The sequence below is a fragment of the Geotrypetes seraphini genome, chromosome 10 (assembly GCF_902459505.1).
Source record: "Geotrypetes seraphini chromosome 10, aGeoSer1.1, whole genome shotgun sequence".
Classification (NCBI taxonomy): Eukaryota; Metazoa; Chordata; class Amphibia; order Gymnophiona; family Dermophiidae; genus Geotrypetes; species Geotrypetes seraphini.
In genome coordinates this window covers 50,759,597-50,784,428 of record NC_047093.1, presented here as the reverse complement: position 1 = coordinate 50,784,428, position 24,832 = coordinate 50,759,597, and the positions used below count along the sequence as shown (strand labels likewise).

At 48.3% G+C, this 24,832-nt stretch overlaps 3 protein-coding genes across 6 annotated transcripts in view; 2 read left to right on the top strand and 1 right to left on the bottom strand.

The window, feature by feature from the left end:
* Window positions 1-10,211, bottom strand: part of NUP188 (nucleoporin 188) — a 198,761-nt gene extending 188,550 nt beyond the window's left edge. For 3 of the 4 annotated variants that reach the window (XM_033962010.1, XM_033962011.1, XM_033962012.1), the window contains exons 1-2: window positions 10,123-10,211; window positions 1,341-1,395 (exon numbers count right to left, since the gene is read on the bottom strand). In XM_033962010.1, coding sequence (XP_033817901.1) covers window positions 1,341-1,395; window positions 10,123-10,175 — 108 coding nt within the window. In that variant the 5' untranslated portion in view covers window positions 10,176-10,211. The remainder of the gene's footprint in view (window positions 1-1,340; window positions 1,396-10,122) is intronic. The other variant, XM_033962013.1, reaches the window with a different exon arrangement.
* Window positions 1-24,832, top strand: part of KYAT1 (kynurenine aminotransferase 1) — a 187,954-nt gene that overhangs the window by 30,230 nt on the left and 132,892 nt on the right. The window lies entirely within an intron of this gene.
* Window positions 10,220-12,742, top strand: DOLK (dolichol kinase). Its single transcript, XM_033962018.1, is given in 4 exon segments — window positions 10,220-10,790; window positions 10,793-10,987; window positions 10,989-11,084; window positions 11,086-12,742. Coding segments are annotated over 4 exon segments (1,590 nt in total). The 5' UTR covers window positions 10,220-10,334; the 3' UTR covers window positions 11,929-12,742.

Sequence of the window (24,832 nt, the reverse complement as noted above, 5' to 3'; positions counted from 1 at the left end):
TGGGCCAAATTGACTCGCCTCTCTTTCCTCCCCCACCTGTCACATGCATGCCAAGTCCCAGCACCCACCAAGCCTTTCCCCCTCCCCCACCAACGTGACCTCAGCAGCATCAGCCAACTCCTCAGCAGCATCAGCCAAGTGGTTTGGCAGGGGGAGTAGGCCCTCTCCCAGCCAGCCACCCCAGTGCCCAGGAGCTGCAGCCACCTTCACCACAGCAGCAGGGAGCTGTGGAGGGGGAGGTGCAGGGTTCTGGCCTGGCTCATCCCACCCAAGGTCCTTCCCTTCTCCAGACCCAGTGCCCACACTTACCCTGCACAACTTTGGCCAGCTCAAGTGGGGCAGGGCAGAATGCAGCTGGGAGCTAGAGAGCCATCCTGCTCCTTGCTCAGGCGGCAGAACAAAGGCAACGAAAAGTGAAGCGCCACAGCTCCCCAGAAGCAGCAACTCAGTCACCGGCTCTCCCTCCTCTGGAGCTCATCACATAGGCAGTAAGCTCAGCACAGCAAAGGCACACATTGGTTCAGCTGCAGCACAATGGGCCAATCACAAATGACCTTAGAACTCTGAGGTTGTTTGTGAATGGCCCCTTGTGCTGCAGCTGAACCAATGTATGCCTGTGCTGAGCTTACTGCCTACGTGATGGGCGCCATGCCTACGTGACAAAGACTGTTCCTGCTGATTCATCAAGAGCTCAGCACAGCGCCGGACCGGAAATTAGGTATTTATTTATTTATTCAATTTTCTATACCATTCTCCCAGGGGAGCTCAGAACGGTTTACATGCATTTATTCAGGTACTCAAGCATTTTTCCCTGTCTGTCCCGGTGGGCTCACAATTTATCTAATGTACCTGGGGCAATGGGGGGTAGTGTCCAGTGTCACAAGGAGCAGCGTGGGTTTGAACCCACAACCTCAGGGTGCTGAGGCTGTAGCTTTAACCACTGCGCCACGAGTCAGGATAGGAACCCCAGTTCCATCCCCGTGGGAGTCCTGTCAGCCTTGGAGGGGTCCCTGTGGGAGTCCCATGGGCCTGGGAGGGGTCCCCGTAGGAGTCCCGTTGACCTAGGGGGGATCCCCGCGGGATTCCCATGATCCCCGTTCCCGTGCTTGTTGGAACAGCCTAGTTGGAACAGCCTGTTTAAGACTAGTCTCAAGCTTTTAGAGAATGACAAGGGGGACACAGTTTGTCCCCCCTCCCACAGTTAACTGCGGGTGTCCATCCCTATGTCATTCTCTACAGTGAGGCTTTGTGCATGAGCTCCTACAAAAGAATTGAGGATTTCACAAAGGAGAGAAAAAGCACTTCCTTCAAACAAGAGTCACAGCATGACCTCCACTTACTGGTTCTATCAGGGCCGATCTTCCCAGTAGAATGGTCCACAGCTCTTGATTGCTCCTGGAAACAAAAAGGTCATTCTATTTACCTTTCAATGCAGAGGCATAATCACATCATTAGGAAATGGAGGGAGGTAAATCCCTAACAATAAAACTAATCTAGACAAAATACTGCAATCATTGAATTATGTGTTACTTCCAAAATATATAGTGACCTGTGAATGAAATATAACTTTTGAATGGTTTTATTTCAATGATTTATACATTTTATGTTTCTAAAATACAAAGAACCATATACACAACCATTGATTCCAGCCCCTGCAAATAATGATGCAGAAGCTTCTCTTTGTGGGCTTCCGGAAAGAACACTGTTTTCCCTTGTGTCAAACCGACTTCCCAGCTACTCCAAGAACTGCGTTGGCCACAAGTGGATTTTTTGAAAGCTGACCACCCAATCCAGCTTCTGAAGCAGTTGAATCACTTTTTGAACAGCTAGTCTGCCTTCAGGATCGGACTGGGCTCTTAACCAAGTCCTCGCCTAACGCTGAAATACTAGCCTGTTCACTTAAGTCAAAATCCCTGGCCGCCTCCCTAACAATTACTCTATTCTATATCCCACCAAAAAAATGGAATCTAGCCAAAGAGGACTTTGCGGAAGCCTTACTTACTAACTCCTTAACTAGCCAATACAACCTACTGTGCGGGGACATCAACATCCACCTCGAGCAACCTGATCATCCAGAAGTATCGGATTTCTGGTCTCTCATCACCCAACTAGGCTTCTTCAAACCCCCACCAACCAAAACTCATCAACGAGGTCATCAGCTAGACCTGGTGACCTTCTCCTCCAAAGTACTGTCCAGCCCAAAATTTAATTGGATCAAATCCAATTGGTCAGATTCCCTATGGTCTGATCACAGAATCTGCGACTTTTCCATTGACTGCCAACAAAAACCCTCTAAAAACGACAAAGCAAGAAATATCAAAACTATCACCTCCAGGGGTAAGATTGACCCAGAGGAATTTTGGGCCCGCTACGAAAAGAACACAAAACTAAGCGAAGAAACAGAACAAATTATGACAGATTGGATCAACGACAGCACAAACATTTTAAATGAAATAGCCCCCATAAAAACCCGACAAATCAGAACTACAAAGCAGGAGGGATGGTTCGATGCAGAGCTACTTCAGTTGAAGAGGGACCTTAGAAAATCGGAAAGAGTATGGCTAAAATCGAGATCCCAGGAACACAGAAACGCCTGGAGACTTAAACTAAAAACCTATAAAAACCTTACCAACGAAAAAAGGAAAAAATTATATTCACACAAAATTGGTGACATTACAAATAACAGTAGCTCTCTCTTTAAGCTGGTTAATGACCTATACAACATCGAGACATTCACCAACATCCATGAAGATTCCACATTAACCGCAAACACCTTAGCTGATTTTTTCACCTCCAAGATTCAAAAACTAAGATCTACTTTACCTGCCTCGACTAATCCTCTTGAGCTTTTTCCCATTCTTCCTGACACCGACATATATAAACTAGAACAAGGGTCCAGAACAGATCTAAACTGGAACCAATTCAAAACATTGGACTGGGAAACCTTCAATAAACTCTACAACAAATATTCTAACTCCTTCTGCAAACTAGACACCTGCCCACCAAACATCATGAAAACTGCGCCCATCCACTTCAAAGCCAACATGCTAACCTGGGTGAACTTCCTACTTTCCTCAGGATACTTTCCTCCAGACCAAGGCCATATTATGTTAACCCCAATCATAAAAAACACGAAAGAACCCCCAAACACCCCTTCTAATTACTGACCAATCGCTAGCATCCCTCTTTTCACCAAAATAGCTGAAGGGGTAGTAAAAGCTGAGCTCTCCGCTTATCTGGATAAATTCAACATACTATGTGACAATCAATCGGGCTTTCGAACAGACCACAGCACCGAAACCATCATAGCAGCCTTAATTGACCACTTGCACACCCTTTTCAGCCTGGGCTCCAGCGCCTTGATACTCCAACTCGACTTGAGCAGTGCATTCGACCTAGTAGACCACAACATTCTTCTCGAATGCCTAACCCACATAGGCATCTCCGATCAGGTCCTCAATTGGTTTCGCGGATTCCTACAAAACAGATCTTACAGAGTACTTAAAAACGACTCTTCCTCACCTAGCTGGGTTAACTCCTGCGGGGTGCCACAGGGCTCCCCCCTATCCCCCACACTATTTAATATCTATCTCGCCTCCCTGGGTAACCTCCTTCATAACCTCAAACTCAAATTCTTCATCTACGCAGATGACATCACAATAGTCATCCCACTCTCCACTTTCTCCTCAGAACTTCTAGCCTACATCACAAGCATACTCAATCAGTTAGAACTCTGGATGCTATCCTACAGATTAAAACTAAACCCGGACAAAACAAAATTCTTCCTAGCCTCCCCCAATGACAAAATCAAAGACTCCACAATCCAGGTGAAAGGTCTGTTCTTCCCCCTCGAACAAACATTAAAAATACTGGGAGTCACTCTAGACAAACATCTATCGCTAGAAAATCACACCGATCTCACTGTCAAGAAATGCTTCTCAGTGCTCTGGAAACTGCGCACCATAAAAAAATACTTTGAAGACTCCTCTTTCCGCCTATTGGTACAGTCCTCCGTGCTCAGTGTACTAGACTATTGCAATGTCATTTACTTGTGCTCCACAAAGAAAACCATGAGGAGACTAAAATTGATCCAGAACACTGCCGTCCGCCTCATATTCGGCCTGAACAAATGGGACCACATCACGCCTTTCTACCACCAACTGCATTGGCTCCCTTTTGAATCCAGAGTCCTATTCAAATTCGTCTGCTTCTGCTACAAAACAGTTTTTGGCCTATTACCGAGTTACCTCAATCACCATTTCACTCTGAATCTCACCAACAAGAAATCCCGCAGAACCCAGCTGCTCGCCTTCCCATCCCTAAAATTATGCCACTTCAATAGATTTCACAACAAAACCTTTGCTTACCAGGCGGCTAAGCTGAACCCTTGGCTTGCCCAAATGATACTCGAGGCCCCCTCTTACCTTAGTTTTAGAAAACTCCTCAAAACGCATCTCTTCCGTGAACAGGGCTCTTAATCCCATTTGCCACCGGCTTCTCCCCTTTCCCACTCTCCCCCCCCCTCCACACTTGATCTCACGCTCGCTATCGCGTACCAATCCTACCTTCTGTCTTACCACTACCCCTGCTAAATCTCAGTTATAGTTTTCCCCTCGCCCCCCCTCTTCATTGCCTGTAATTTTTTTGTTACAATTCTGTAATTTTGTCAGTTCTGTAATTTTGTTACAATTCTGTAAATTTGTAATTTTGTCAAAATATTGTAAATCCGTGTATCACCGCGGACCGTAATTAATGAATGTGAACCGCCTAGAACTTTTTGGGTATGGCGGTATACAAGAATAAAATTATTATTATTATTATTAGCCAATCGTCCAGATATGGATGTACTTGTATGCACACTCTGCAAAACAGGTGTGCTGCAAGAGCCACCATTAATATGGTGAAGGTCTGTGGTGCGTGGCCAGCCTGAAGGGCAAGGCTGCAAACTGGAAATGTAATTCCAGCACATGGAATCACAAAAAAAATTCCCTGTACTCTGGAAAAAATTGGGAATATGCAGATATGCCTCCATCAAATCCAGAGAGGCAAGAAATTCCCCCAGCGCCACCAACACATTGTCTCCATTTGGAAATGGGGTATCTTGAGAGCCGCATTCACTGCTTTGAGGTATGGAATCAGCCTCCAGTCTTCTGAGCCTCTCTTGGGCACTATAAAGTATACTGAGCATCTGTCGGAGCACAAGTCTCTAGTACGTGCTCTATGGCTTCCTCTGGTATGGGCTCTGTTGCTCGAACTTTGGCTGCTTTTTCCGAACTCCCAGCCAGAGAGTCTAGGAAAACAGTCTAGGAGGGGACAAAAGAACTCAAGCATGTATACCTCCTGTATAACATATAGCAACCAGCGATCTGTGGTAACCTCCGCCCACACTCCCCAATAGACCAATAACCTCCCTCCGATGAGTGGAGGCTTGGCTGGCAGCTTGGTGTCATAACTGCTTGGGAGTTGTGGTGGAGTAGAATCCTGAAGATTGGGGGTATCTAGCCCCTCCAAGTCTTTGTCTGAAGCCTTGAAAGGATCTCTGGCCTGAAGGCCCTCCCGAGAACTGGCAATTGTCTGGAAGTCCGAAAAGTACCGTGACCTGACCCCCTAGAGGAAGGGGTGTCAAAGTCCCTCCTCGAGGGCCACAATCCAGTCGGGTTTTCAGGATTTCCCCAATGAATATGCATGAGATCTATTAGCATACAATGAAAGCAGTGCATGCAAATAAATCTCATGCATATTCATTGGGGAAATCCTGAAAACCCGACTGGATTGTGGCCCTCGAGGAGGGACTTTGACACCCCTGCCCTAGAGGCTCGAGTTCTGCTGTCCAATAAAGACTTTAGTTGTGATCCTGCACACTGGCCATAAAATCATCCAGACCTTTTCCAGAGTAAATGTCCCTTAAATAGTAATTTACACAAAGTCACCTTGGAGGAGGCATCCCTTGCCCACTGACTGATCCATAGTATCCTGCAGGCAGAAATGGAATAAGCAGACATTTTGTCACAACGCTGAAATGAACATACAGAGCATCAGCTACATAATCCATTCCAGACATTAGAAATTGGTGATACCTCTGGACAACTGTCTCCAGATCACAGCGCATCCTGGAGTGACAAGCCCGGGCGACAAGACACTACTGCAGTTGTTTTTAAAATGGAGGCCACAGTCTCAGAGATCTTCATATGAACCAAAACCAGTCTGTGGTCCTGGGTATCCTGTAATACCCTGCCACTTTGCCACTGCCACCATGCCACTGAGAAAGAGGTATGCTTGGTGACCTGCGCCATCAGGCCATCCACTTTTAGTGGAACAAAGAGCTGGTTAAATTCAGCAACCATTGGATAGAACCTTGCCATGGCTTTGGCCACCCGAACGGACCTCCCAATAGCCTATAAGCATATTTATAATATCTTGAAGAGAGGGAAAACAAGTTGTCTGTGCTTTTGTGCTTCTTATAAGAGAGAACTGTGTAGAAGAGGACTGTGGCGTCCCTATCTTTAATTCCTGGAGAGATTCCATAATCACCTGAAAATGCACTGAAGGTCTGAACAGCTTGTGCACAGTCAGGTCCTCTCCGAGATTAGGGGCCTCGACCAGATCCGTATCTGGTGCCCCCTAGAAATGAAGCAGCATCTCCTGCTCAAAGTACATTTACTGGGAAAATAAAGGCATGGAAAAAGAGCCCTCTCCAATCCAGTCTCCCCAGACTGGACCTGCCCGATTTGCACATGGCACTGTCACTGGGAAACTGAATACATGGGGGAAAACCTAGTATGGATGCAACCCCCAAGGGTTCCATGTGGCCCTTATTAATCCTGGAAGCTTGAGACATCATACTGATGAATTCAGGGGGGAACCCTGTCCAGAACATCAAGACAGCCCTTAGAGATGCTCACGAGCTCCTTTCTGCTCCCTGATTCAAACTTGGATATTTTCCTGGCCCTTGTGCCATTTTGGTACTAACACCCTCTAAGGGACTACAGGGGACCAAGCCAGCAGCTCTCATCCTCCCATCATGCACAGACGGCCATTCATCACAAATTTGGTATGAATCCACAGTATCCTGGCCTGAGGAGTCAATCACACCTGTTTTTATGCAAAATCAAAGTGTTTTGAGGCAGACAGAGGTTTTTATATTCAAATCAGGAAATGCAAGATGGCTGCCATGGCAGCAATTTTAGCACCAAAAACCTGGGGAAGCTACATGGTAGTCTAAAAACTAGCGATTTTGATATTTTAGAGGTGGGGGAACCTGACTATCTCCAGAACCTTAAAAAACTGATTTTAAACCTCAGCCTACCCCGATTTTGTTTTTCCAGGCTGTCAGCTTGTTACTCACTATGCCATGCTGTATGCTGGGAGCTGAAAGTGCTGAAGCTGCAAACAGCTTACAGGGAGAACTTCTGCCTCAACAAGCCTGGAATCCAGACAGCTTGTGTCTTCGGATTGCCTCTCGGGCCCAATGAACCAGCGGAATACCTCAACTCCCACAGGACCTCATGCATGCAAATGAGGGAAGAAAACAGTCACCATGGAGCCACTCAGCCTGCACTCAAGCCCACTGCACTCAACCAAGGGCGAGCTTTGCTCCCAAGGGAATGGTCCCTGAGCCCCCAAACTGTACTGGAAGCTGTCCAAGTGGATGCACTGCAAAGCAGTCTGCCCCTTGAAAGCAAACTCTCAACCTCAGAGTCTGCACTCTCCTGCAGCCAGAGATGTCCCAAGAATGGGATCCTCTACAGCACTGAAAAGCCTTGCAAATGCTCAAAAAAAAAACCCAAAATTGAAAAATAAACACAAGCAGAAAAGACCAGCTTCTACCATCTCGCTTGTAGAGAAACAACTAAGGAATTGGAGGACAGCCCAGAAGGATGGGAGGCAGAGCAAAAAAGAATGCTAATGAAACTCTCTACAAGACTTCTCACAAAAGGGGTTTGACTCCCCATAAATTCAAGAATGGAGTGGCTGTCGCACTAGAAACATGGTTACACCACTATGATGCTGAGACAAAACAACAGGCATGCAATGGCAGAACTCAGGTTCTCCAAAGCCAAGGAAATTGAAAACACAAAAGTCAATAGGAAAGGTCATGACCTCTTGTGTTTTGGGATCAGGAAGGTGTTGTAATGACCATCTTCCAAGGAGCCAAAAAGTTAATGTAGAATACTACTGTAACTTGCTGTACTGATTAAAGGAGAGATGCAGCAGAAAGGAGTTCTCTTTTTGCAAGACAATGCACCTGCTCACAAAACGATGAATGTTTTGACAGTTGGGGTTTCATCTGACCTACTCACCATTTCTTGCTCCATCTGACTATTTTCTTTTTCTAAACCTTAAAAAGAGTTTGAAAGGGCAACAATTTTCAAGTGATTGGGAATCGATTGCAGCAGCAGAGCAGTATTTCAGTGACCAGACATCAGAGTATTTTTTGGAAGGGTTAGAAACTTCAGACACAATGTGCTAAGTGTTTTAAACTTAGGGTGAATATGTGAAATAACTTGTAAGTTTCACAGTTCCACATCATTCCCTTCTTGGTTAGGCTGAGAACTTTTCAGCACTCCCGCAAAGGAGGAAAATGCTACCACTTGGAGGCTGTTGGCAAAGTGAGGTGGCCACCAATAGGGTGTTTTCAAGGCAGTTGCTGCTGCTCCTCCCAAAAATGTCCCTCTAAGGTGACTGCCTTGCCTAATGGATAGAATTGTCTGGGTGATTATTCAGGTGGTTTTTTTTCTTTTTTTTAATCTATTTGGCTGTAGCTCAGAACAAATTACATTCATGTACAGTATATTTTTACCTATCCCTGAGGGTTTACAATCTAATTTTGTACTTGAAGCAATGGAGGCTAAAGCCACTTGCCCTACTGCTAGCCTACTCCTCCATTCAGATTCTCAAGATGGGGTGGATGCTAAGAGCCTGAAAATGAACTGGAGGGGAGTATGGGCTGAAGGTTCCTTGTTGACATTTATTGGGATTAACTGCCTTTTTATGAAGAAAGTCACCCAAAGCAATTTACAATACAATTGAATAGTAATCAGGTACTCTAAGTATTTTCCCTATTTGTCCCAGCAGGCTCACAATCTAACTATGGTACCTGGGGCAATGACAGGTTAAGTGATTTGTAAACAAAAAAAATCCAACAGAGTCTGCAGTACCAGAACAGCAAGCAAAAAACAAAAGAAAACTACAGACGATATGTACAAGATGCAGGCTATATTTATTAAACCAAATTTAAAATGCGGTAACTATTGTCACCCTTTTTACAAACCCAAGGACCCGATACTGTTTCGGAGAACACGCCTTCTTCAGAGGTCCATAGGTTGTTAAGGATTTAAAGAAACCGCAATGTAAACTGGTAATGAGCAAAGCGCCTGTACCGTCACAAATAGATACGGTCCAACTGTTCAATGCAAGAGCATTGCGGTTTCTTTAAATCCTTAACAACCTATGGACTCCTAAAGAAGGCGTGTTCTCCGAAACACGGACCGTGTCAGGTCCTTGGGTTTTTAAAAAGGGTGACAATAGTTACCGCATTTTAAATTTGGTATAATAAATATAGCCTGCATCTTGTACATATCATCTGCAGGTTAAGTGATTTGCCCAATCATAGGAAGCAGACTATCCTGCCACAGTTCTTTTTATGTATTTATTCGGGAGGGGGTTTCAGCCCATCCTCCCAAAGGAACTCAGAAAAAAGTCTGTCTAATGTACCCGGAACAGAAGAGGATTAAGTGACTTGCCCAGGGTTACAAGGAGCAGTATAGGTTTTGAACCCACAACCTCAGGATGCTGAGTCTGTAGCTCTAACCACTACACCACAATCTACCCTAAAGTTTATTAGAGATACGCAAAGTGATGCACAGGAAAGGCTGAAAGCCAGCTTATCTAATGCTCTTGCTTTTAACTTTAAGTGGACCCTGCACGTGTTGCAGTGAGCGCGCGCTCTTCCTCCCTGCCCTTATTAACAGACAGCAAGCTTAACGCTAAGTGTCTACAAAACTACAACACATCACAACCCAATACGTAGGACAATGGAAACCAGTCAGGCCATTAGGCACCCGCTCAGCCTTGCCTACTATCTAATAGCCAGGTCTCTCCACACACCCCCCCAGACCCTACCTCAAAGGAAGGCCGGCCGCTGCCGCCATCTTCAGACCCCTGTCACGTGACATGCCTGACCAACCCTAGCCCGTGTCATGTGAGAAGGGCCGACTAATCAGACGGCAGAGCGTCAGGTTACTGTCACATGCAACGGAAGCAACGTGGGTCTGGGCTCGCAAGGTGAGGAGGTATGGTAGCGGACGCAGCCGGGTCCACGGTGTCTGTTGACTATGGCTCCTCGGCCGGTGATGCTGGAGTCGCTGGTGGTATTTGCCATTGTCTTGTGTGTACATGTTGTGGTCTGGGACCGCTTCTCATGGTGCGTGTTGGCGCTTGCCATTCAGGCCTTTTATGTGCAATTCAAATGGGACCGGCTGTTGCGTGCTGGCGCTGCAGTCTTCCAATTTCGGGAAACGGCCAACAGCGGCCTCCTGCCTGCCAGTGTGGTTATCCCGCTGCTGGGCATCGTGATGAAGGAGCAGTGCAGGGCGGCCGGCAGCGTGGGCTTGGAGCGCTTTGGTGTTCTCGTGTCCGCCATTGGCATGGCGCTGGCATTCTTTCTGTCCCTTGTAGCTTTGGGTCTTACTAAAGCCCCTGCCAACCAAACACGTGCATTCTGTCTGGGATTGCTGGGAGCGCCAATCATTTATACCATGAAGCATTCGCTGCTGATTTCTAGAAGTGATAGAAAGTTCTAGAGTACTTGCTAATCTTTGTCTATATAAGTATGATTCTACTTTATCTGTTACCTCGATGTTTCACTCCTGGTGAGGCCCTGCTAATCTTAGGGGCATTCAGTTTTGATGTTACCACCCCCAAACTTATTAAACTCACCTTGAAATGCAATGACGGGGCACAAGGAGAGCCTGCAGACTATTTACTGTTTGGTGGCCAGTAGTAATGGCTGTGGTTTCTCCTGGATATTTTTTGCAACCCTTTTCATTTTTCATGGACCTCAAGGAACCTGGACTTCGTCCTTGGTTTTTCCACATGATGACTGCAGTGCTTGGGCTGGGGATCTTCATACCTTGGTTGCACGGATTGATCCGAATGCACCCACTCCTATGGCTAACGCACTTCTTGCTGCATACTCAAACCAGAGTTTATCTACTTGTGTATTGGGACTATGTTAGCTGCCACAGCTTGTGGTATGTTTTCTACCAGAATGCAAGGTTGTCCTCAGAATCCAAGCAACATCAGACCTCAACTATGATCAGGAAGTATTTCCATGTTATTGTAGTGGTTACTTACATGCCAGGACTTATGTATGACCAACAACTTTTGTACGTTGCTGCTGTAGTGTGTTTAGCAGTGTTCACTTTTTTAGAGTATGTCCGATATTTCTGTATATGGCCATTGGGACAGACCCTGCGGCGTCTGCTGCCACTGTTTCTGGATGAACGTGATTCTGGACCTCTTATCCTTACTCACATTTACCTCCTCTTGGGTATGTCATTTTCACTGTGGCTCTTTCCCAGATCCTGTGCTTCCAGCAAAGTCATCTCTGGAACACGAACATTGGTACCATATTCAGGGGTGCTTGCAGTGGGTGTAGGAGACACTGCTGCATCAATCTTTGGTAGTGCTCTTGGAGAAATTAAGTGGCCAGGAACAAAAAAAACATTTGAAGGAACTATGCTGTCAATTTTTGCCCAGATTATCTTTGTGGCACTGATCCTGATCTTTGATAATAATGTGAATCTGAATGCTGGTTATATTTGGTTACTGGTGTCCATCACATTAGTGTCTCTTTTAGAAAGCTACACTAGTCAGATAGACAACCTACTTTTACCACTGTATCTGCAGATACTGCTGATGGCTTGAACTTATTCGTTTGTGATGGGTGCCCTTATTGGCCTACAACTGGTTCAATGTAGTGCCTGCTGCAGCAGAGCTGTTTATTGAAGATTGATTTATTGATTTTATAATTCATGTTGACACTTTTCTAATGACACATTTATACTTTAACCCCTAACCCTCCTGAGGATGATGACATGACAGTGTGAAACACATCTCATTACAAGCAGTTTCTTTACAGGCCACAAGTCAAAGGGTCATGGATTTGATACGCTGCCTTTCTGTGGATACAACCAAAGCAATATATATATATATATATATATATATATATATATATAGAGAGAGAGAGAGAGAGAGAGAGAGAGAGAGAGAGCGCAGAAGTGTTTGTATTGTTTTATGGGGAACTGTTATAGAACAGATTGGGGGACGAGCACTGTGGATGGAGGGAGGGAAAGACTAGTTTAAGAGAACTGCTGTGCTCTGACATTAAGCAGCTTAATTTCTGATATCTGGTATCGGTATTATAAGAATATGAGAAATGCTATGCTGGGTCAGATCAAAGGTCTATCAAAACTTGCATCTAGTTTCTGCCAGTATCCAATCAGGTTACAAGTAGGATCCTAAAGAGTAGCCTTTACTCTTGCACAAGGGTTAGCTGTGCCTTCCCCAATTCTTTCTATTTATATTGCAACCATTTCTTTTATTGATAATGATTCCATAATACAAAAGAAGCCACTTAGAGCAGGGGTAGGGAACTCCGGTCCTCGAGAGCCGTATTCTAATCGGGTTTTCAGGATTTCCCCAATGAATATGGTTTCAGGTTTATTTAAAAATTTGATATGCCGCCTTATCAAAATTCAAAGCGGTTTTACATGATATATAAAAACAAAGAAAGGCATAAGTTAAAAACAAATTACAGTTATTAAAACAGATAATCAAACACATAGACAAACATTAACTTACTGAAACAAAATGAAAAAGGGAGGAAATACATTTGTGTAAAGAAAAGAGAGGGAGAAGGATCAAACAAAAGGAGGGGGAACAAAAATAAATAATCTAGCACTTTGTAGAAAAGATTAAAATGAATAAGAAAAGCAAGGAATGAAATTCCATTACAGTCCTTAAAAGGACTATTATACTTCAAATGCGTCTTTAAAAAGAAAGGCCTTCAAGCTACTTTTAAATTTATCAAGTGATGAAATTTCTCTTATATAATTAGGTGCTGAGTTCCAGATGGTAGGGGCTTTCAACGCATATTCCTTGGGGAAATCCTGAAAACCCGACTGGAATACGGCTCTCGAGGACCGGAGTTCCCTATCCCTGACTTAGAGTAACTGCATTAAGAATATAATTACCAATTGAACTTTATCCCATACCACCCCCATTATAAAAAAAACACTTTACAAAGAGATGAATGAAACACAGTAGAATCAATCAACTGCCTATCTCCATCTACTAAGGAAAAGCAACATTATCACTTTGACCCTTGTATCACCAAGAGCAATAACTGATTAACCAAGCTCTAAATGTAACCCACCCCCACACCAGGTAGATTAGTGAAAATTATGTTCATAGCACAATAGGAGGTCAGCCCACATAACAAAAGAAAGCCCATAATTAAATAATGTCAGGATAAAAGAATACCTAAAAAAGACCCCAACAACCCCATCCACCCTGTCCCCTCCCTATGCCGAAAGTACATTAAGAGGCAATAGGGTCACCCCAATTAACCAAAACAGTAAATATGCTTTACTGGAGGAGTTGTGTCTGATCTCACTCCAGTGCTATTTGAGAGATCCCATATTTAAAAAAAAAACCCACAAAAACCACCCAAGATGAATTTAATAATGGTTTATGGATCTTCTGGGATCTTGAATAAACACTCCTTTTTTGAACCCTGCTATGCTGTTTTCATCATTTCATCTAGTAACAAATTTCACATGAAATCTACCAACTTGAGAGATAAACAAGCTCAAATATAAGGAGAATAAGAACATTTCCATAGAAGAAAAAAAAATGACGACCTGCATTACTTCTTACAGGTTATATAGTAAATGCTGGCAAATAAAGACCTGCACGGTCCATCCAGTCTGGCCAACAAGGTGCCCAGAATTGAACCTGACATGCAGCATAGGGGTCTAGGATGATTCAGTGTGGTTGTTTCAGCAATGACTTGATGAATTGTCCTAGATAATTTCTGATGTCTTCTTAATTTAAAATTTACAGTCAGAAGTGCTTAGATCTACATTTTAAAATTAAAGGTCAGAATTTCTCTTCTAAGTCATCGTTTTTATTATTAAAGCCTTTTCCAACAAAGCCGCTCCTGCCCCTTCCAATCTTCCTAGGAATGCAAGAGGCTCTATGGCATAGTGGGACTTGGGTCTGACATTCTTAATCAGCCCCAATTCAGCATTTTAAGAGGAGACGGTGCTCCTCCAAAAATTCTTCCCTCCCCTTCTCCCTGGCTCCATCAAGCACTCCCACTGGAAGGGGACAACTTAGCATGGCCATTTCATTGCAGCCATGATGAACATCCGCAATGAATTATCCAATTCCACTGCTTAGGCTCCACCTCCTCATGATTAAACATTGACACACTTACTTTGTCTTTCCCTGCCAATTTTGGAGCACATATCATAGAAATCTGCCCATTACCAGTCCTATTTCCCAACCACTGGAGTTGCCATCATGCCCACTCCAACCTTGATCCTGTTCCGTTTATGCCATTTAAGGGGACCCAGACCATAGAACTCTGCCCAGCATTGGTCTTATTTCCCAACCTCTGAAGCTGCCATCAAAGCTTACTAAAGTTATGAAGTTTGCTATTTGTAATGGATGTTGAAGCACCTTGTTGCCCATATAGCCCCTGTCTCGGAGAGAAACAATAAGCAGGGCAGGATCATAAAATACATATTTTATATTATGGTATTTTTATTGCAAATTAAATCAGTAAAGAGCACCTAGTTTCAGAACACCAGGATGTATAAGCAAAAACATCCTCCTCTGAGCTGAGTTATTTTAACCACATCTGGAAATATCTAAACCTTTAAACCCCCCAAAAAATCCTTTGACAACCCCCCCCCCACACTTTAAAAAAAAAAAATAATAAATTTGATCAGAAAAAAAATTTTTGTCCCAGGACAAGCAGGCATGATATTTCACATGTGGGTGACGTCATCTACGGAGCCCTGATGCGGACAGCTTTTTCAAGCAAACTTGATTGAAGATTTAAAGTTTGCTCTGCTGCTCCACGCATGCGTGCCTTCCTGATCCACTAGAGGGCGCATCTCCCCCTCGTGGTCTGCAGTTCAAATTTTTCGGCAGAGCCTAGAAGACGTGTATTTTTAGGCTCTGCCCCAACTGCCTTCTAGTACCGCCAATTTTTTCTTTGTTTTATTGATTTCGTCGCTGTGCGCGTTTTTATTTATTTTTTATCTGTTCCTGCTTCATTTTGACCCGACCCGGAGGCTTCCGGGTCGCCGCGGCCGCGTGGCTACTTGGGCCTCAGCCAGTTTCGTTTTTTCTATGTCCCGGCCTTTGACCGGCTTTAAAAAGTGCACCCGGGTGCGAGCCGGCTTCTTTCCATCACAGACCCGCATTGCCGGTGCATCCTCTGCCTGGGGGCCGCCGCCATCCAACCCGACTCCTGCCCCCAGTGCGCTACTTTTCAGAAACCGGGCCCTTCGTCGAAGAAAAGCCCGCATGGCGGACCTTTTCACCCGCACCGACCAACCCTCTACCTCGGCCTCGAGGTCGACCCCGGCCTTGACCTCGGCCCCGAATACCTCGGCACCACCTCGAGACTCGACCCCGAAGACCTCGGGACAGCAAAAAGCCTCGGCCCCGGGTAAGTCTCCTCTTCCTTCTTCAGGTTCCACACCAGTGAAGAAGCCAGCCTCGGGGGCACCGGCGACGCATGGTGGTAGCCCCATGCTTTCAGCCCCGGCGAAGCCTTCGGGCCGTGCCTCCACCACACGGGAATAATCTGATACGAGGTCGCCCCCGGTGGAGTGCACCGAGGCATCGGACATGCCCTCGATGCTGTCCGTGCCCGTTTTCCAGGACCTGCTCTGGGCGATGATCTCGTCGGAGCTGTCCGCTGCACTTGCCCATCTACAACCGGTCCCAACCTCGACCTCGCGTGCGCCGGACCAGCCTGAGCCTCGCGTCGAGCCCCCTCGGGGCAAAGTGCGCCAGCTTCGCCGCATTCCATCCTCCTCGGATTCCTCCCCGAGGCGCCCGAGACGCTCTCCCTCCTCGGACCGCCGCGGGGCAAAGCGTCGCGCTAAAACGACCGAAACCTTGAACCGCCGTACCTCTAAGAAGGCCCGGAGTTCTCCCACACTACGAGGCCGTTCACCGACGCCCCGTACAGGACCGCTGAAGGTGACTGAGTTATCACTCTCCAACCCTCACATCCTCCTAACTCCCCCTCGGACCGGGGCTCCGAGCCGAGGTCCCAGGCTTTCGCCGAGGGAGTCTGGGTCGAGGTCACCGATTCGACATCGATCGGTACCCCGTACCCCGGCATCGTCTCAGAGGGGCTCCTCGAGACGACGTAGGTCCTCGACCCCGGAACACTGCCACAGTGTTTCCCCGGTCTCGGAGCGCGGGTCAGAGCATGAACCTCGATACTCGAGGGAAGCCTCCCCGTCCTTCTCCGCCCGACGGAGGTCTCGTTCACCGTCCCCACACGGGGCCCCGGGAACATCTCGCCCCTCCTTCACTTGCTTTGTCCAGGACATGGGCCACGTCTGGACTTAGACCTCCAGTCCGACTCAAGATACTCTAAAGAGTACCTGGCGGAACTAGATTTACCGTCACCACCCAGAGAGTCCCTTCGCTTACCGCCCAATCCGGTACTCCAACAGGCTTTCTTCAGGAATCTGGAGACCCCCTATATGGTAACAGCTGTCCCCTCCAAAATGGAGTCCAAGTACCGTACAGTACCATACCCAGGTTTTGAGCAACCACAGCTCTCCCACCAGTCGCTGTTGGTAGAATCTTCCCTGAAAAAGGCTCACCCCTCCCGGGTCTCAGCGGCGGTCCCCCCAGGTCGAGAGGGTCGGACCCTGGACAAGTTCGGCAGAAGACTGTACCAGAGCTCTATGATGGCCTCTAGGGTACAAAGCTACACTTTCACCTTCACGTCCTACTTGAAACATCTCATTGGACTGTTGGGAGCCTTTGCGACCGACCTGCCGGCCTCATGCCAAGGAGCCTTTAACCTGCTCCTGGAGGTCTTCTCCAACCTACGCCTCCATTTATTTCATGCAGCCTATGATGGCTTCGAACTTTCCTCCAGAGTGGCAGCCTTCGCTATCGTCCAGCGCCGCCTAGCTGGTTACGCCTCGTCGACATGGACCCCAACTTATAGGACCGGTTGCAACTTCCCTGCGTGGCAAAGAACTTTTTGATGACACTATCGAGGCAGCTACGAAACGCCTTTTCGGAGCACGAACGCTCGTTTGCCTCCCTCGTTCGGCAAAAACCAAAACCACAGCGTCCAGGCCGTTCAGGGCCCCCTCCTCGCCGCTACCTCAAAAGTCTACCCCTGCCTTCTCACGGCCTCCACCCAGACGCCCGCAAGCTCATCATCGGGCTCCGCCCAAGTCCCAGCCGCCTGCGACCGCCAAACCATCCCCGTCCTTTTGACGAGATAAATGGATGGGGGCTGGCCCCCTCCGCCACAGCCCCAGGCCTCCTTCCCATTGGGGGACGCCTCAGAGCCTTCTACCCGCGCTGGGAACAAGTCACGTCGGACACATGGGTCCTTGGCGTGATCTCATCAGGATACTCTCTCAACTTTCGGGAAAACCCTCCAGACAATCCTCCAAGGGCGTGCCCTCCCAACCGAATTCAGTTACCCCTCCTTCTCTCAGAAGCTCGAGAACTGCTTCGCCTACGGGCAGTGGAGGTGGTTCCCCCCGACCCAACAGGGGAAAGGGTTCTACTCCCGTTACTTCCCGGTACCAAAAAAGACGGGAGACCTGCGCCCAATTCTAGACTTGAGGCGACTCAACAAATTTCTGGTGCAGGAAAAGTTCCGGATGCTTTCCCTACCGATTCTCTATCCTCTCATCGACGAGGGCGATTGGCTCTGCTCCCTCGATCTGAAGGAAGCCTACACACATGTTCCAGTGCACCCCGCTCACCGCAAGTACCTGCGCTTTCAGGTGGGGGACCTGCACCTACAATACCGAGTCCTCCCCTTTGGCCTGGCGTCGTCACCCCGAGTCTTCACGAAGTGCCTCGTGGTGGTCGCAGCTGCCTTACGCGCGCAGGGCCTCCAGGTATTCCCCTACCTGGACGACTGGCTGATCAAAGCCCCGTCCAGGGAGGGGGTTATCTCAGCGACCCGACAGACTATTATTTACCTTCAGGGTCTGGGGTTCGAGGTAAACTTCCTAAAATCCCAGCTGCGCCCCTCTCAGTCCTTACAGTTCATCGGGGCCGTGCTGGATACGGTTCGACTCCGCTCCTTCCTTCCCCCTCCACGTCAAGAGGCGTTAGTAAGTCTGAGTCGAAGGATTTCGCTGCTGACCTCGGTATCAGCTCGGCAGATGATGATTCTTCTGGGCCACATGGCCTCTACCGTCCACGTCATACCCTTCGTCCGCCTCCACCTGAGGATTCCTCAATGGACCCTGGCCTCCCAATGGCGTCAAGACCGGGACCCAATCGACCGTCCCGTGACAGTGACTCCTTCCTTGCAACGATCGCTCCTCTGGTGGGCCGACTCTTCAAATCTATCCAAAGGTTTACTTTTTCTCGCCCCTCCACATAGCAAGGTACTCACCACGGATTCGTCGGAGTACGCTTGGGGAGCTCACCTGGATGGCCTACGCACTCAGGGGATGTGGTCAACAGCGGACCGCCGCTGCCACATCAACGTGCTGGAGCTTCGGGCCATCTATCTCGCCGCTGTGGCCTTTCAACATCTGCTCCACGACCGGGTGGTTCTCGTCCGAACCGAAGCCCTGCGTCTCTGGAAGTGGGCGATCTCCAACATCATCTTCCTCCGAGCGGTGTACATACAAGGAGAGCGGAACTGCCTGGCAGACAGACTCAGCCACCTCCTCCAGCCACACGAGTGGTCGCTGCACGCTCAAACCTTACGACAGGTGTTCGAGAAGTGGGGGACTCCTCAGATAGATCTGTTCGCCTCCCCCCTCAACCACAAACTCCCTCAATTCTGCTCCCGGATGTACTCCCCGGACCTCCTCGAGGCCGACGCCTTCCTCCTAGATTGGGAGGGAAGGTTTCTATACGTGTTTCCGCCTTTTCCTCTGATTCTGCGGACGCTGGTCCATCTCAAACCAGTGCGAGCCACTATGATCTTGATTGCTCCTCGGGGCCACTCCAGCCTTGGTTTTCCCTTCTACTTCAACTCAGTACCAGAGATCCACTGCCTCTGCCTCTGTTTCCCTCTCTGCTATCGCAGAGCCAGGGTTCACTGTTGCATCCAAATCTTCAGTCTCTTCATCTGAATGCTTGGTTTCTCTCCCCCTGTCTAGAGAATGACACGGGGAAAAAATCTGTCCCCGTCACCGGCCCACCATCCTCTGCACCGCCCCGTCACCGCCACTGCCATCCCATTCACCGCACCGTCACTGTCCCCGCTGCATCCATATAAGCCTTAGTACTGCAATATTTAGCTTATTCCTTTCTTATAAATCAAAGTTCCTGCTGCTGAACTAGAGAAAGAGATGTTCAGCTGGCAGGGCTTTGTTTATAATTTTTTATCAACACAACTAATATACTATTTTATCCTAAAGCAAAAAATAAATAAATAAATATAATTTTTTTTTCTACCTTTGTTGTCTGGTTTCTGCTTTCCCACATCTTCTCATTCAATTCCTTCCATCCACTGTGTGTCTTCTCTCTGCGTCTTCCATTTGCTGTTACTGTGCCTCTCCCTTCACCCCCCCCCCCCAATTGGTCTAGCACCCATCTTCTTCCCTCCTCTCCCCCATAGTCTGGCATCTGTCTTCTTCCCACTCTGTCTTCCACATTTCCCTTCGGGGTCTGTTCCTCTCCACCCTCCTTCAATGTCTGTCCTATTCCTTTCCACCACCACCCTTCCCTCCCTCCTTTACCATCTGTTCCTTTCTACTACCCTTCAGCTCCTCTCGCGTGGCCTATCTATCTACCTTCCTCCCTCTTATTTTCATGGCATGTTACAATGTAATTTGTGCAAGCCACTGGAGCCTGCAAGCTGTCCCATCCCCACAAACCATCTCGCTTCTGTGCTCCTATTTTCCCCATTTCTAATATCTCCCCTATGTATCTGTCATTGCCCCCCCACCTGTGTCCATATACCATCCCCATGGCATGTCCCCTTTATGTCTCTGTCCCTATGCCCCATGCACATAATTTCCCCTCTTTCTGTTACCTTCCTGTGTCCAGATTTCCCCTATCTTCCTCTTCCATACCAGTGTGTCTCTTCTTTTCAACCCCATCTAGCTTTTTTCCCTCTTTCTTCCCCCCCCCCTGCTTCTAGCATCTGGCTCACCTGCCTGTCCTTCCCTTTCTTTCCTTCTGTGGGTTTTTCTTTCCGTCTTCATCCCCTTGGCCCAGAATCCTTTTCCCTTTCACTCCCTCCTTCCAATTTGAGCCTGGAACATGAGCGATCGCACGGTCCCCGCAGCCACCACTCGCCTGCCCAATCGATCCTACTGTTTAGCCAGCTCTCTCCCTTCTCCTCACCTTAGTTTGTAGGTTTTGTTTTTCGGCGACATGCACGCGCGGCTGCTTAGTGTTCAATCTTCTGCTCTGCTGCAACTTCCTGTTTCCGGTTGCGTCAGAGCAGAAGATCGAAACTGAGCAGTAGCGGGTGTGCGACTCTCTGATAGCGTGCGGGTCGCCGAAAAAGAAAACCTACAAACTAAGGTGAGGAGAAGGGAGAGAGCTGGCTAAACAGTAGGATCGATTGAGCAGGCGGGTGTGGGCTGCGGTGACCGCGCGATCCTTCATGCCTCACTGCGGGGACAAGACCATTTACCGCCCCATGGGCGGTGAATGGCCTTGTCCCCGTCACCGCAGCGACTGCTAGTTTTCATTCCCCGTTTCGGCGGGTGACCCGCGGCTAAAATGCGGTGGCCGCGGGTAAACCGCCACCGTGTCATTCTCTACCCCTGACTTCTCCCCCTATGTCGCAATCAGTCAAGGAAATACTGGAAGCCTCGAGGAAGGCCTCGACTAGAACCTGCTATTCCCAAAAGTGGAATTCTCGTCCTGGTGCTCCTCGCACGACCAGGACCCGGTGTCTGTCCCGGTCCCCTTGGTCCTGGAGTATTTGCTCCATCTTTCTCACTCCGGCCTGAAGACCAACTCCATTCGGGTACATCTTAGTGCAATTGCTGCCTTCCATCAACCCCTGGAAGGAAAAGCCCTTTCACTCCATCCCTTAGTTTCTCCTTTCATGAAAAGCCTTTTGAATGTCCACCCTCCTCTCAAACCTCCCCCGGTGGTTTGGGATCTTAATGTGGTCCTGGCTCAACTCATGAAACCCCCTTTTGAGCCATTAGACAAATGCCATCTGAAATTCCTCACTTGGAAGGTGATCTTCCTGCTCGCACTCACTTCCGCTCGGCGAGTTAGCGAGCTACAGGCGCTGATGGCGGACCCACCTTTCACGGTATTCCATCATGACAAGGTGGTCCTCCGCACTAACCCTAAGTTCTTGCCTAAAGTGGTGTCTGATTTTCATCTCAACCAGTCCATCGTCTTGCCAGTATTTTTCCCCAAGCCCCACTCTCACCCCGGAGAGATGGCGCTACACACGCTTGACTGTAAGAGAGCATTGGCCTTTTACCTCCAACACACTCAGTCTCATCGGACAGTCCCACAATTGTTTTTTGTCCTTCGACCCTAATTGGCTGGGTCGCGCAGTTTCCAAGCGCACCTTGTCCAACTGGTTGGCTGCTTGTATTTCTTTTTGCTACGCTCAGGCTGGTCTCGCGCTGCATGGTCGAGTAACGGGACATAAAGTCCGAGCGATGGCAGCCTCCATAGCCTTCCTCCGGTCCACACCCATTGAGGAAATCTGCAAGGCTGCCACGTGGTCTTCGGTTCATACTTTCACCTCCCACTACTGCCTGGATACATTGTCCAGGAGCGATGGCCGTTTCGGCCAATCGGTATTGCGTAATCTATTTGCATAAATTGCCAACTTCCCTCCATCCCTTTTCAGTTAGCTTGGAGGTCACCCACATGTGAGAATATCATGCCTGCTTGTCCTGGGATAAAGCACAGTTACTTACCGTAACAGGTGTTATCCAGGGACAGCAGGCATATATTCTCACAACCCGCCCGCCTCCCCGAGGTTGGCTTCTTTGCTGGTTAAGTGAACTGGAGACCACGAGGGGGAGATGCGCCCTCTAGTGGAGCAGGAAGGCACGCATGCGTGAAGCAGCAGAGCAAACTAAATCTTCAATCAAGTTTGCTTGAAAAAGCTGTCCGCATCGGGGCTCCGTAGATGACATCACCCACATGTGAGAATATATGCCTGCTGTCCCTGGATAACATCTGTTAGGGTAAGTAACTGTGCTTTTTCTTCTCCAATATTTCTAATGATCCCATAAGATCTAGAGAGTTTATGGTGGCTGGTTCTTGTCGAGCACATCAGGCATCTCAACCTTCTTAAAGAAGGCAAGTAGTACATCATAGAGAGCAAAGAACATGCTCTCTTTGGTAACTTTAGTATATTCAAAATAGATTTTTAAAAACATTTTCAAAAGGTGAAATAACTTTAGATCTAAGAGAATTTATAAGCTGAAGATTCCTCTGTCAGACAGTATTCTCCAATGACTTAGCCTTGTTCTATAATAGTAAATTCTGCATTATTTGAACAGAAATAATAGCCAGCATTTCTCATATGACCCAGGAGGTCAATATTCAGACTATGATGGCAAGGTTCTGGTAAGCCGCTTCCAGCCAAGGGCTTAACTAACCCCAGATGTTCAATGCTGGTGCATGCATGGCTCTCGGCATTGAATATCCTGGCACGACTCCCGACCCAGAAGATAACAGGATACCGGCTGGTGTTCAGACTGGTGTCCAGTTCTCTTTCTCTCTCTCCTTCCTTCACATCAGATCACAGAAAAGATCAGAACAACTACCAACCACAATCCATATAAAAGCCAAAGTCTATACATTCACCAAATATGCACAGAAATAGCAAAATAGCTGGACCAATAGCCAAAAAATAAACCAGCAAAGATTGCCGGGAGGACGTCTCTCCTGCCACAATCATTGGGGTTGGGGATCACAGCAAGTGCCAGGCAGGAGGGACTGAGCTCATATGAGACCATTGCTGTAATCTGTGCTGGCTCGGTGGTCTCCCGTATCGCAGGATTACACTATTTTCCTAGACCAGTATGCGTTGGTGGCTCAGGACAAACAATCTGGAGCGAGGAATGCCTCTAGCATCTCTGGACTGGGTGGTCGTAGTTACAGATGTCAGTCGAGGAGCACATTCCCCTCTGCAGCTCAGATGGAGCTTGGACAGGCAAGTAGGAGAGAGCAGCAGAGGGAGAGGGAAGCAAAAACAAAAGCAGAAAAGCGCACGAGGGAAGCAGAGGCAGAAGAATACAGGGGGAATCAGTGAGAGCTCTGCCCACCCCTGACGTAGACCACCAAAGCTCCCCATTAAAAGGGGAGGGACCAACGAGCGGAATCAATCGGAGCTTGGACAGGCAAGCAGGAGAGAGAGCAGCAGAGGGAGAGGGAAGCTAAAGCAGAAAAGTGCACAAGGAAAGCAGAGGCAGGAGACTACAGGGGGAATCGGCGAGAGTTAGTTCCATCCACCTCCCGATGTCGACCACCTAAGCTCCCCCTTAAAAGGGGAGGGGTCAATGGCCCTCAGCCGTTCGGCGCGCTCTCACCTTAGCAAGAGCACCTTTGCAAAGGGCCTTGAGAAGGGAAAAGCCACCACTAAAGGAGAGCAGAAGGAGAGACCACAGCAGGCACAGAGGACACACAACCAGGCAGACACAGCAGGCGCAGAGGACACACAACCAGGCAGACACAGCAGGCGCAGAGAACATACAACCAGGCAGACACAGCAAGCGCAGAGGACACACAACCAGGCAGACGTAGCAGGCGCAGAGAACACACAACCAGGCAGATACAGCAGGTGAAGAGGACACAACCAGGCAGGCACAGAGAACATCACCAAGCAGACGCAGAGGACACACCACCAGGCAGACACAGAGGACACAGCAGGTGCAGAGAACACACAACCAGGCAGACATAGGCGCAGAGGACACACAACCAGGCAGACACAGCAGGCGCAGAGGACACACAACCAGGCAGACACAGCAGGTGCAGAGGACACACAACCAGGCAGACACAGCAGGTGCAGAGGACACACAACCAGGCAGACACAGCAGGTGCAGAGGACACACAACCAGACAAACACAGCAGGCGCAGAGAACATACAACCAGACAGACACAGCAGGCGCAGAGAACATACAACCAGACAGACACAGCAGGCGCAGAGAACATACAACCAGACAGACACAGCAGGCGCAGAGAACACACAACCAGACAGACACAGCAGGCGCAGAGAACACACAACCAGGCAGACACAGAGAACACAGCAGATGCAGAGAATACACCACCGGGCAGACACAGATGATACAGCAGGTGCAGAGAATACACGACACAGCAGATGCAGAGGACATAGCAGGCGCAGAAAACACAACCAAGCAGGCGCAGAGGACACACGACCAGGCAGACACAGAGGATACAAAACCAGGCAGATGACTCGCAACTGACTGCTGCCAATTGGGGAGCGGCACTGCACCAGGCAGGAACACGAACAGCACTTGCCTGCCTTCTGCACTGCTCTGCCCGAACAGAAGAAGAGCCGTCCGGTGAGGGAGACAGGCATGAGTAGGGAAAGCTCCAATGGACTTAAAAAAAA